General features: G+C 37.1%; 3 protein-coding genes across 6 annotated transcripts in view; all 3 read left to right on the forward strand.

The window, feature by feature from the left end:
- Positions 1 to 13077, forward strand: part of LOC136414528 (zinc finger protein OZF-like) — a 183432-nt gene that overhangs the window by 150667 nt on the left and 19688 nt on the right. The window contains exon 4 of one of the 4 annotated variants that reach the window (XM_066398635.1): positions 10907 to 11879. The exons of the other annotated variants lie outside the window; for them this stretch is intronic. Within the exon in view, the coding sequence (XP_066254732.1) occupies positions 10907 to 11819 (913 nt within the window). The 3' untranslated portion in view covers positions 11820 to 11879. Of the gene's footprint in view, positions 1 to 10906; positions 11880 to 13077 lie in introns of those variants that run through there. 4 annotated transcript variants of the gene reach the window in all.
- On the forward strand, positions 876 to 5326 carry LOC136414537 (uncharacterized). The gene is made up of 7 exons (XM_066398646.1): positions 876 to 1017; positions 1068 to 1172; positions 1925 to 2041; positions 2095 to 2196; positions 2253 to 3038; positions 3088 to 3696; positions 4757 to 5326. Exons 1-7 carry the CDS (start codon positions 986 to 988, stop codon positions 4782 to 4784), a joined length of 1779 nt encoding a protein of 592 aa, XP_066254743.1. The 5' UTR covers positions 876 to 985; the 3' UTR covers positions 4785 to 5326.
- LOC136414531 (zinc finger protein 43-like) lies at positions 6654 to 9757 on the forward strand. The gene has a single exon (XM_066398637.1). It carries the CDS (start codon positions 6775 to 6777, stop codon positions 9079 to 9081), a length of 2307 nt encoding a protein of 768 aa, XP_066254734.1. The 5' UTR covers positions 6654 to 6774; the 3' UTR covers positions 9082 to 9757.

Consider the following 13077-nt stretch of genomic DNA (forward strand, 5'->3'; position numbering starts at 1 on the left):
ACAAGGAATTTGACGCCTTTAGCTATCATGCTTGTGATGATGAGGTAACTACCGAAAATAATAACCTTCTGACGAGACATTATAATGTAAAAGAGGCTGAAAAGGATGATCAAATATTAGTTATTGATATGACCCTCGAAAGCGACTCTGACGACTTTAGTGCCGATACAGAGAAAGATTTGCATGTAACTGAAGATGATCCCCATAATTTGATAAGTGGGGAACTTATTGGTCCCTCAAAAAGGTAATTTTAAGTATTTTATCTAGGTGTTGAAGGTAAGTTTGAAATTTCAGCCATGAGAACGAAAATGTAACACCGGAATCAAATCCAAAAACTGAAGAAGCAGAAAGTGAGACAAGACTACCATGTGAAGCTGGCAAAATTGCGTTTACAGAAATGTATGCGCTGTTTTTATTATTTTTTATTTTTTTTCTCTGTTAGAGCCAATTTTTTAGCTCTGCTCCAATTGTTCAAGGAACTTTGGTAAAGCCACAATATAACTTTATATCCAAAAACGATATTACGAAAATTACTAATTCTAACTTAAAAGCAGTAAATGAAAAGACGCCAGAAAAACTAAATAAATCCAAAGCTCATCGTCTGAGTACGAAAAGGTACAATCTAGAGTATTCTAGAGTTCTGCAAATTATATATCCCTGAAATTCTAGATTTAGAGCATCTAACGCTTTATCGATCACACAGACATTTACAGACCAAAGTCCTTTGGAATCTTCAGAAAAAGCACTTGCCATTGAGGAAGGTACGGAAAAGCCTCAAAGTGAAAAATGTCCTGAAAATATACTTTCACATGAGAAAATTATTAATGGGACCCTTCCTCAAATTATTTCAAAAGAAAAGGCTTTCGCAGGAGATAAAAACGATCAGAATAGCTTAAGCGTTAAAAAAACTTTAAGTGAGATCGAGAAAATATCATACGAAAGAGACGAAAAAAATTATTTATGTGCAATTAAAGAATTAGCAACTATGCAGAAACACTCTCTTTCAAATGACGAAAGGTAAAGAAAATTTAGTCAATATTCCATTTACATCAACAGAAAATTTGCAGTTCCGAAGCTTTAGGTGGATTGCCAGCTAGAGAGATGAATGATGTGACGACAAATAAAGCTGATATTAAATTGAAGAAATCCAAAGTTAAGCTTAACGCCAAAAGGTATGCGAAGAAGTTAGTACAAAAATTTCATATTTCGTGTATTCATTCAACTTCGTTTGTATTTTTACAAGACCGTCTTTTTAACCAGTTTTATCAGCTTTCTCTCCTTTGATACAAAATTTAATTCCAAGTTTGATTATGGAAAGATTCTGATCATAACACTTTTCGTTTTTCAGAAATCTATTAATAGCTTTATAATTTTTATGTTCAACATCAAGGGTCTGTTTTCACACGAAGAGAGCCATTTTCCTCTATCTACGAAATATCTCTTGTTGGAAATGGAACGTTTCATTTTATTGCTCTTTTTGCTTCTCGATGATAAAAGAAAACAAACTCTTGGAGGGACTTTTTAAGCTCTGCAATTTCAATTAGTGCGTCTTTTTTATCGGACACAGTGTAGTTTCCGCTGCAGTTTCAATAAATTTCGTTGACGTAACTTTCCTCAAACTTCACGTTACGTTTGTTAATTTACAGATCAATCTTTTCTTCAAAGCCTTTTCCTTTCGAGAAAATAGAGTTAAAACCTACAAATTCGAAGCCAAGTGAAGGCCCTCAAATAAATGCACCGGAAATTCTGAAGACAAAAATCTCTTCTTCAATTAGAGAAAAGCACTTTTGTCTTCAGGCTCCAAGCTCAATGGCCAATACTGGAAATAAGGAGGTTATATTTGCTCTTGCAAATAAAATTTTGGGCCACTTCGGTGCTAACACTTGTTTAGTACCTCAGAAATGAGATAATTTGTAATTTGCAGTCTAGAAAAATCATTTACAAAAAAGGAAAAACGTAAATCTCCCACGCAAAACCCTATAGGAGGCCACCAGGAAAGCCATCCAACTACTGATGCAACCAAAGAAGTGACCCCTGTACGGTATGGTTTACGTTAACATTTTATTAATGGTGCTATTGGTACCTTCTCAATAGATCTGCTGAAGTTACTAAAGCTACACGACTCGAATCTATAGGAGGAACCAAGCATTCATCAAACCTTCAGACAGTGACCTCGGTCGAAGAAAACCAAGAGAGGTTGAGATATTTTATGTATTGAGAAAACGTGGTAACTAACATTCTCTAATTTGCAGCAAACCATCAACCGATTCTCGACAAAAAACTCGAAAGCAAAGGAACTTCACCAAAACTCCCACACCTTTAGATGAAGCAGAGACTTCTTCATCGAAAGAGATTAAATCGTCATCTGAAGCCTTGCAAGGCGTTTCATTACCTTTGGTGAAAAGTGAGAGTCCTGTGGCCCGAAAATCAAACTTCTCAACACAAAAGAAACTGGAGAAATCAAACGCAACCTTCGTGTGCACACTCTGCGACTGTAATTTCAAGCTCAAAGGAGATGTGATGATTCACTGTATTATGAGGCATCATTGTGAAGCACCTGAATCGAGTCTTTTGCCTGTAAAAACAAAAAAATCGTCCATGGGGTCCGGAAAGAACTTGCTAGACGCTGCGTTGAAGACGAATGAGGGTTACGTTGAATGCGAAAATAGAGGTGCGAAGATGGGTGATTTACCGGTGAAGAAGTTGAAGCAAAAGAAAGTTGTCACTCTTCAACAGTATAAGGAGAACAAGACACTTTTCAATTCGAAATATGACAGTGATTCTTCTGGCTCCAGCACAAGTCAAGAAACTTTTAAAAGCAACAGCTTTAAAACTGGGACAACACAAGGAAAAGCGAAGAAAGTTCTAACCCTCCAGCAGTACAAAGCAATGAAATCGTCCAAATTGAAGTTTTCATGCGATAATGATTATTCTAGCTCTCCTACAGGCACGATTGTCGGACTTGAAGAAAATTTAAATCAATCTGCTTTGCAGGACACAAAGATCGCCACATTTTCCGACGAACCTGATTCCGAGAAGTAAGTAAATTCAACTTAGAAAATTTTCAAAACATCTTTGCTTCTTCAGGGATTGTATGCAGAGAGATTCTCCCTCCTACTGCGAAGTCTGTGGACTTCAAATTGATAACTCCAGCTCTCGTGCTCACCACATGGAATTTGTCCATCCAGGATTCGCTCTCAAGTGCTTCGTATGTGGCACTTCATGTGGCAACTTTGACTCCCTTATCAAGCATCAAAGAAGACACTCAGAGTTTCAGATATTAATAGGGGAAAATCAGTTTTTGAAGACGAGGAAAAGTGGTCCTAACCAATCCTATCCCTATTACTGCACTTTTTGTGGAACAGGTTTCACGCTTGTCAAGATGTTTTTGGCGCATAAACTTAGCTTGCAGTGCAGGAAAAAGAAAACGGGTGAACTTGCGAGAAACGATGTTGCTGGTGAACGTGATGGAGGTGGGAAGAATGATGTTGCTGGTATTCCTGAGGAGGTTGAGAAGAGTAATGTTCCTAATATTCTTAATGAAGTTGAGAAGGATAATATTGCTGGGGATCTTGATGAGGTTGAGGAAGACGATCTTTCTGATGACCCTCAGTTAAAAATCGATGAGGAGGCTGGTGAGACAGATGCAGATTCTGAACAGAAGACGATAGCTGATGCAGCTGAGGCTGGTGCAAGGTGAGTGGGGATTTTTAATTGGGAAAAATGAAACCATTATTAAATAGATAAAGGTTTAGACAATTACCATTGAAAGCCATTGCCATTAGATTTTTCTTCTGTGGTTTTTGAGTCCATGACGAAATTTTATCAGCGAGTCTCCTAACCGTTCTCCAAAAACGTTTGTCTCTTTCTATGGTGGGTATGTGACACATATTAGAAATTTTCTCTAGAACTACTTATCTGCCAGGGAAACATTTTTAAACATTTATAAACATCATCGTCAGAAACACTCATAACGTCCAGGGTCCCAAAAGATGCACTATCAAAAATGTATTTCTCAATCTTAAAACACATTAAGGATAAATTTCCCAGAGGAACAAAATATGCCATATGATCTTTTGGATCTTTTGCAAAATGTGCAGACGGAAATTCTCAACTCTACATGACCGAAAGCACTCTCAGATGAATAGCTTTGCAGTACTGCCAGAACGTAGAACTTTAGAAGAACTCATTAGGCTCTCAACTTATTACATATTCAGCCAAGCCAAACATGAAATTGTTGAGTTCAAAAGTTATCGCTCCACTTTTAGCAAAGACCTCAAATACTCCAATAGAACGTGCCAATGATGTTTTGAACTTGGCCAGAACGTCCGTGAAGCCTCTAGTGGTCCTTGGCTTAGAAGTTACGATAACCGTTGATGATGTTAGTATTGTCAATGCTGATGGTGATGCCAGAGATAATCATCAAGAGAACGCTGAATCTAAAATTCAAGAAGTCCGCAGAAGCAATGATATGTTTGAAGTAGTTGACATGAATCTTAAAAGTTCGTCCAAGGGTTCGTCTCTAGGAGGGTACTACAATTGCTCCCATCTCAGAAATGTAGCCGGATAGTTCTATTATTTGAATTTTATTTGTACGTTTTATTTGTATGTGTAAATCTGATTTTTACATCGTCCCAATTTACAGAAGTGGAGCACTACTACAGCACTACTATTAACCAGAACTAACCCATCATAATTTTTTTAATTCTTGCTTGATTTTTAAAAGCTTTAAAATTCACCCTTAATTTTTTTGCAGCAGCAGCCACCGCAATCATCACACGTAGCTTTTTATATTGAAGCACCACCAACGCAGAAGACTGAGTAACTTGAGGATGTTTTTGTGCCTTATTTACTTATTTAGTTAGTTACGTTAGTTGGGTTTATAATGCTCTATAGAGTAAATCCCTACTTTAGACTTTACAATATTGATCTTTTGAACTGATACTAATCATGAAAGGAATCTATTAAAAATCTATTAATTTCAGTAGCACTCTTTGTGACTTATTTCATCAATTGAAATGATATTTGTTCGTATCAAATTGTTTTTTTTTATTTCTTATATTTGCCAATAATGTTATCGATGGTTTTGTTAATTAAATTTTCACTATGATTTTTTTTTACATTTGCTTACTGTGGTCCTTAGGATACTGTAAACTTTGCAACGTATTCCCTTAAATCTGAAAAAGTTCTAATTAGATCAGCAGCTGGCATGATTGCATATTTTAGTAGTTACCTACTATGTGCCATAACGAATATTATATTTATCTAATCTCCTTTCTTCCTATTTAACAAGAAATATCAATTGTTGTAGCTCATTATTTGTTTAGGCGCATATAAGGATCTATCTATCTATTATCTATCTAGCTATCTATCAAGATCTATTTTTTTAGTTTCTCATGTTTATTATTAGTGGATATTCAGTATTGCTCATTGTATTATTAAAGTTAAGGCATTTTTGAAATATTAAAGTTTTTCCATAAATCAACCGTTTATTTCCCCGAAAACTCTCCAATTTCCGTATACTAAAACTCTCTCTATTTTAGGGAAGTTTCGGCACGTGATGCACAACTCAGTGTACCATACAGCTATTACAAGTGCAAATCCACATTTAGCAGTCTGAGAAATTTAATGCCAGACATAACCAGAGAACGCTTTAATAGAAGCACCTCCACCGCAGAAAGCTCCGCAAGCGCCAAAGAGACTAAACAGCAATTAGAGCGAATAGAGACTCCACTTTCTTCAGGCTCAGACGCTCTCATCATGGAAAACAACAACTACATTTATTCAAATCAAATCCCCACTCTTGTATGTTCTTATTGCAACAAATCCTTTTTCTATTACTTCGACTTAAAGAGACACAAGTCTCAACGGTGCCAGTCGTATAAGGAGTTCAAGAAAACCTATAAGAGACTTTCTCTAAGTCAGAAAAATATTTGCAAGTATTGCAACCTCAAATTCAAGAGTGCGACTGCTTTGAAGAATCATGTGATGATTTATTGTAAGTTATTGAAGAAGAGGAGCAACTCCCCCAAAAAGGGAAAGTTTAAAGGTAAAAGAGTACGGTCTGCCAGAAGTAGGTCAGGTAAGAAACGTGAGTCTGTACGAAGTGACAGTAAACTCGAGGCAGAAAATGTGATTTTGGAGACTAGAAATGATACCGAAGATGTCCGTTCTAAGGTAAAGGCAAGAGAATTTGCAAGTAACAATAAATCTGTTGATGTAGACTCTATTAAAAGAGGCTGTGAGGTTTGCGGCTGTGTTTTTAAATATGAAACCGACTTGGTAGTTCACAGGTTCAAAGGTTGTGCTCAATTGAAACCTCCAGATAGCAAAACCTGCCAGGTTTGTGGGCTAAAGTGTCTCTACGAATCTGATTTGGCCATTCACGTTAGAAATGCACACGGCGGTGCAACTACCTCCAAACATGATAACTCAGATAATACTGTGATTGTAAATGCTAAAATAACATCCAGAGCTATCAGTGAGGATGTCAAAGTAGTTAAAAAGAATCAACAAGCTCCTTCAAAATCTGAAAAATTTCATTGTCCTCAATATAATTTAAGTTTTAAGACTCAGCTTGATGCATCTACTCGCAAGATGCTCTATTGCGTGAACAGAGTCAACACGGATTTCTTGGTCAAAGATCGTCAAAATAGAAAATCGGGTGACGCTAAAAGTTGTGATGAAGCGATTAATACAGCCAAAGAGGTCAAAATAAATATTGCTAGTGATAATCGTCAAGATAAAATCCAGGAAAATTCATTCTCGAGTAGTATGACGAAACATGTTTGCTACATATGTGGCAGCCATTTTTATTCAGATTTTGCGTTGCAGACACATCAATCCAGCTATTGCAAAATTTTCTATGTGCCAAGTAAAAAGAGTAAAATTACTGACAATATCAAAGAAAGAAGCGTTAATGCATCGAAAATAAACGACGAGAACGCTTACGTTGCAACCGAAATGAATGAAGATGATAAAAAAGCTGCTGAAGAAATTAAAACAAAAAAACAAGACGAGAAAACTCTTGAAGTTCCTAAAACGCTTGACACTCCTAAAACTAATGAAGTTGCAACAACCAAACTTACTGAAAAAGAAATTACCAAGGAAGCTGAAGTTAAAGCGCTAACCGAAACTTCCCAAACTATTGAAGCATTCGTTAAATCTCGGTCCGCAGAAAAAGCATTTAAAAGACAAAAATCCCTCATAACCGCCCCTGAAGTAGACCCCCATGAAAGTGAAAACATTTGCAACATCTGCGGCTATCGCTTTGAATATTCTTTCGCTCTCCGGAAACATAAAGCTCTGTATTGTAAAGTCTTCAATACTTCAGATCCCCAAAAGGCGACTGAAGCAAACATTAATGAGTTTGATAAACTTGAAGAGGAGAAAGATTATGAACTAGGTGGTCAAGAAGATGAACAATATGAGGTGTTTGATTTGAGGGATACTTTAAAGAAGAAAGCGGAGTTTAAAAAAAGTGTGCTTTATCGCCGATCAGGAAGTCAGAAAGACGTTGAAGAACAGTTGAAAAGTGGGAAAGGGTCTTCTCACCCAACTGCACTGGCAGTTAAGGCCCATCAAAACCCGAAAAATTCGGTTCAGTACGATTCTAGGGTTCAAGGATTAAAAGCGGCTTCTGTTACAACTTTATCAAAATTTGAAAAAACTTCTTTCAGTGAATTGCTTCATCCGAAACCTGAAAGCGATGAAAAATATTATTCTAAAAGAAACTCCTCTCCTGAAGATTTTTTGTCACGAAATGATCGCTCTAAGTCCCCTCTAAAAAAGAAATTTCATTATTTAAAATACAAATCCCATTCAAATAGCAGACGTTACTCCACTCCGTCTCCTACCAGAGAACATCTAGAGTCATATCGAAGAACACGTGAGTGCTCAATTGCTTCTAGGCACCACTCCGCGTCTCCCTCCAGGAAATCAAGACCAGGGCGCTACTCCCCTGACCACATTCCTAGAAGAAGCCACTCCTCTCCAAGAACAATCTACACCAGAAAGTCCAATTCTCCACCGGGCAGATCACAACAGACACTCTACTCTCCAGATATTCCAGCCCTGACCAGATCAACCCTCATTTCTCCCCAAAGGAGAATTGAGTCTTTTAGTAGGCATTACTCAGCCACCTCCAATGAAAATCCAACAGTTCAGTCTCCCTCTGTGAGAAGATATAATAAAGTTATTCCCAAAGCAAAAGCAATTTTCTGCGAGAAGTGTGGTGACAGCATTCGTAGCTATCAAGAACTGCTGAAACCTAACTGCAAGCACCACAAGAACATGTTTCCTTGCCCTGTTTGCAGCTTAAAATTCCCAGATTTGAACACTCTGATTCTCCACCAAGATCATGCGCATGAGCCAGATGAGGTTACTTTGAAGGAGCTGGAGAACTCTACGGAGAAAGTACGGTACTACTGCTACGCCTGCGGCATGAGATTCAACTTCATCAAGAACCTGATTTCGCACAAAATGCTCCATAACAATTTCTTCCATGCTAATAGCAGTAGCACACCTGTGATCCAATCAACCAATCCAACCAACCAATCGCCTTCCATCACAGGCGTAGTCTGTGATGAAAAGCGATTAGAGAATTTTGATCACATGTCCACCAACTATGCTCCAAGAGAGCATCACAAATTTGAGCATATCTGTTATATCTGCCAATTAAAGTTTTTGACCTTCAGAGACCTGCAAATACACATGCTGGAGAGTTCTGATCATTTCTTGAACGAACCTAAATCAGTGAAGGAAAGCTTTAAAACCACCAACCATCGGCAGGAGCAGTATTCAAAGCCAAGAGCCGCAAGTGTTTGTAATCCTAAACAACCTCAATATCAACACAGAGTAATTTCGCAACAAACACCAATAACTCCTGAGCCTAAATCGTCTTTTATAAAAAGACCATCATCAGATAAGATGTCATCGGCATCAAATGACTCAAGTATGTTACCAACAAAGGCAACTTCAACTCCGGAGTATCAAGTGGCTTACACAATGCCATTTGAAAACGTTGAGATTCAGGTAAAGCAAGAAGATGGTGAAGAGCCCTTTAAGAGGTACTTTCAATAGAGTAGTACGAACAATGAAATAGTGCTTTTCGATGTTGATTCACCGGATGATGAAGCTGATAAGAAAGTTTTTAAATGCTTTATGTGTAAGAAGAGTTTTGGAAGTTTCAGTTTGTTGGATGAACAACAGTGCAGCGGCCTGTTTTAAGAGTTAAAAAAAACTGTTGAATATTCTTCTGCCATTTCATAGCATTTATAGTTATCCTAGAGATGAACGTCATCAGCACTATGAAGTTAGGAAAAATATTCCTAAAACATTGAAATCATATTTTTTATAACTGCATTGTTTTCAAGGGCATTTTTTTTCAGCCCATTATTGAAGTTATTATTGCTATTAATCAGTAAATTTTTAGTTGTTGTTTGGATGCGTTAATACAAAAGCTATTGAAAAACACATTAAAACGTGAAATCCTCTATTATGATCGTCATTACATATTTATTGACCTTGTTATTATATAGACTGTTATTTTGTTTTTCTTTAAAAAGTTTATATGTATAATTTCTTCGAAAATTTTTCAGATGTTACTATAATCCGTTGTTATTTTATGAAATATTTTAATAAAAGTCGATTGCTCTCAATTTTAAACCTCACGACGCTTCAGATTTATACCATGATTACCACAAGTATTAAATATTTTTCAATCTGCTGTAAGTTATTAAAATTACCTTGAGCATTGAGCAGCTAGGGTTTAGCGCAATCGGACTTACGCCGGTAATGCGGCAGTTAATTAATTCTAAGTTGTTGCATTGTTATTGTTATAATTTCAGGGATTAGACCTTAAGTTCGTATTTATGAAACAATATATTAAGGTTTTTAAACTGAAATCTTCATATTTTTTTAACTAATTTTGTCTTTACAAAAAAAATGGATGAAACGGTACGTATAAATTATGATATATCCCCTGTAATATAAACTATACTCTCACAATTTTCAGACACTAGTTCTAGGAATTTCTGCACGAAGTGGCATCGCCGCCTGTAACACGACTATTCCTAATAGCCCCATGCTCGCCTTGTTGAATTAGAAACAAAATAGCAGCGCCGTGTTGCCAAACTTCCCCGTTTCCCTTTTAGTTTAAAGATTTTGTTTTGAATCGTTCGACTCTGATGGAAAGACCTTACACAATGACAACAACGTTTAATAAATGTTTCCTATAATTGTAACAAAATTAACAAATTAATATAGTATTAAAGTCGGAAACTTAATTTATTAAATTAAAGCTAATATTTTGGCAATTGTCGGACCAAATGATTCAAGAAATAAGTATTCGTAACACTGTGCTCGATTTCTATGAATGTGGGAAGTGAAAGAAATGCCATGTTAGTTTCATAAATAAAAGGCTTTTTTTTTGTTGGTTAAACAAAATATAGAGAGTATTTTGAAATACCCTGTATCTATAACACCTACGAGGCTATGACATTTCTGTCATTTCACTAGTTAAAACGTAAACCTTAAACACTTAAAAACACTTAAATATGCACTTTGCGGTGCTCATTTGTAAGAGGGGTAGGGGAGTCCCTTCTGCACTGAGTACTATAAATCTGTTTTACCGCACTTACTCAGGTGTGACCTATAATTAAGAAAACATTCATGTCAAACTTAATTTCTCAATCCAAAAATTATATTCTCATGAATTCACAAAAATCAAACTTCATTTTTTACGTAAATTCTCCTCGAGTTAAATGTACGATTGCTCGCCAGCTTCGTGTGGAAAAGTACTACTTCCCGCACTTGTTAGGTAAATAACTGTATGGGCTCTTGAGTTATGTTTTCAGTAGCCGTAGCCATATGAGTAGTCAAACCTAACTCCTCCCTAATTTTCCAGGTATGTTTATGATATGCTGACTCTAAAATTCGAAACACGCGAGTATATCTGCGACTACTGCAGCCAATATTTCGAAAAATACCGGCAGCTGGCTTATCACCTGCGTACCAAGCACAAATCGCAGGACGATTTTGCTTGTCCAACCTGTGCAAAAACCTTCAAAACCCGCAGCCGCTTGTCGAGACATTGTGAACAATGCCTTGGACCATCCACAAAGGGCACGTTCCAGTGTCACACGTGCGATAAAGTGCTTTGTTCAAAACAAGCTTTGGTCACTCACACTAAAAGGCATTCCCGTGTCTACGACATCAAATGCCAATTTTGTGGCAAAGGATTCTTCAGCAACAGCAGCTTAAGGCTGCACGTAAACTCCAGACATACGGGAAAATCCAGGTTCGTCTGCGACATTTGCAGTCGGTCTTGCTACGATAAAACAGCACTGAAGAACCACATGGAGAAGCACGAACCCGGTTACAAGCTGCGCAGCAAAGTCAAATGCCCTCAGTGCGAGCAAGAATTTCTGGATAAAAAATATCTGAAAATTCATTTGAGCAAGAAACACGGCACTGACAGCAAGTTTATCTGCGATTTATGCGGCAAAGAACTCTATTCCAAAAGCGGCCTTAAGGACCACATGAACATTCATCAGGGGTTGAAACCGCACAAGTGCGAATTGTGCGGAGAAGGATTTGCGAATTCCACGACCTTAAGGCTGCATTGTAGAAGGCACACTGGGGAGAGGCCTTACAAGTGTACCATGTGCGATAAGGCTTTCACGCAGAGTCACACCCTTAAAGTTCATGTGCGAAAGCACACTGGCGAAAAGCCTTATAGCTGCAATATTTGTGATAGGGGATTTGTTAGTTCTAGTATTTTAAGGTCGCATATGAAAGGCACTCATAGGACCGATTAGGATGTACTTTGGAAGAGGATAAAGCTGTATGTGATTTAATGCGAAAGCATGTCTTCGTATTTTAATTATCTAATGTTGGATTTATACAGGGCAAAACGCATAAATTAATGCATAGCACAGAAAATTGGGTTTACAGTTGTACCTTGACCCGTTGATATGACGCATAACATATATAGGGTGTCCGTTTGTGGAGTTCAACCACGGGGATCTCGGTAACCATAAAAGTTCGGTTAAATTGGAATAAATCCGCGCTATTAGAAGCTTAAGAATATATCGTTTAAAAAATTGAAAAAATCCGATGACTTTGAGAGCTATTCGAAAAAACTTAAACTTTGAAAATATATTTTTTATTTTTCCTCAGCTTATTTGACAAGATAAATCAAAATCATTGACACTTCATCGTTACAACTCTTCCTCTTCTAAAACGTAACGATGTCTTATTTCAAATCCGACGTTTCGATTTTCGGCAACCATCATCAACTTCGTTTTTTTCATATAGACGCAGCGTGAATTTTGACATTTTCCAATACAGCTTTTTTTCTGAATACGATGATAAACTTCATATAGCGCAATTTTGCTCAAATTTAATCGACCTCATATTTTTTACAGTTACAGAGATCCTCATGGTAGAGCTCCAGAAACGGACACCCTGTACTTAACAAATAAACGACATACACATGTTTCGATGAAATTTTTACACATTACATTATGCATAATGCGCTGTATAAACCCAGCATAATATATTATGTTCTTACTGATTTTTTTTTATTTCTTACTACACTTACCTGCATTTACAAAAAAATATATATTTAACGTTGACCATCTTGTGAAAATGTCTTTTCTGCTCCTCCATAGAGCTCCTCATGCTCTGCTGAACCACACAAGAGGTAAGTAGGATTCAGGTAATATTACGCGTAAGCTAAACTCTTTAAGCAAGATCAAATGTTTAGGTACCTAAGGCAAGCATTACTGACCCTGAACGCTTCATCTTCAGCAAATTGAACGGTGGTGAGTTATGATTAAATAAACAATTACTTCGACATTCCAAAGTACCCATTTTCTGCCATGAAGTAAGAAAAGGATATTTCCACTCCTCGCAAGAAGAAAAAGGACCAATGGAACGAGTTCACGTGCAAGAAACGGAAAGCTCTTCATGGCTCACACCTCAATCATAACTCTAATTACTCAAACTTAACTATCTTAAATAGAGCATTCTGCTGTCAGAGCTTCAAAAAATCCAGAGTCGGCCACCTCGGAG

Source organism: Euwallacea similis, chromosome 17, assembly GCF_039881205.1.
Source record: "Euwallacea similis isolate ESF13 chromosome 17, ESF131.1, whole genome shotgun sequence".
Taxonomy (NCBI): Eukaryota; Metazoa; Arthropoda; class Insecta; order Coleoptera; family Curculionidae; genus Euwallacea; species Euwallacea similis.

What these genes read in the sequence shown, in the direction of transcription:
- LOC136414531 (XM_066398637.1), top strand. Translation starts at nt 6,775, where the DNA reads ATGACGAAACATGTTTGCTACATATGTGGCAGCCATTTTTATTCAGAT.
- LOC136414537 (XM_066398646.1), top strand. Translation starts at nt 986, where the DNA reads ATGCAGAAACACTCTCTTTCAAATGACGAAAG. An exon ending in TCTCTTTCAAATGACGAAAG is followed by an intron (nt 1,018 to 1,067) that starts GTAAAGAAAATT and finishes GAAAATTTGCAG; the next exon opens with TTCCGAAGCTTTAGGTGGAT. An exon ending in AAAGAAGTGACCCCTGTACG is followed by an intron (nt 2,042 to 2,094) that starts GTATGGTTTACG and finishes CCTTCTCAATAG; the next exon opens with ATCTGCTGAAGTTACTAAAG.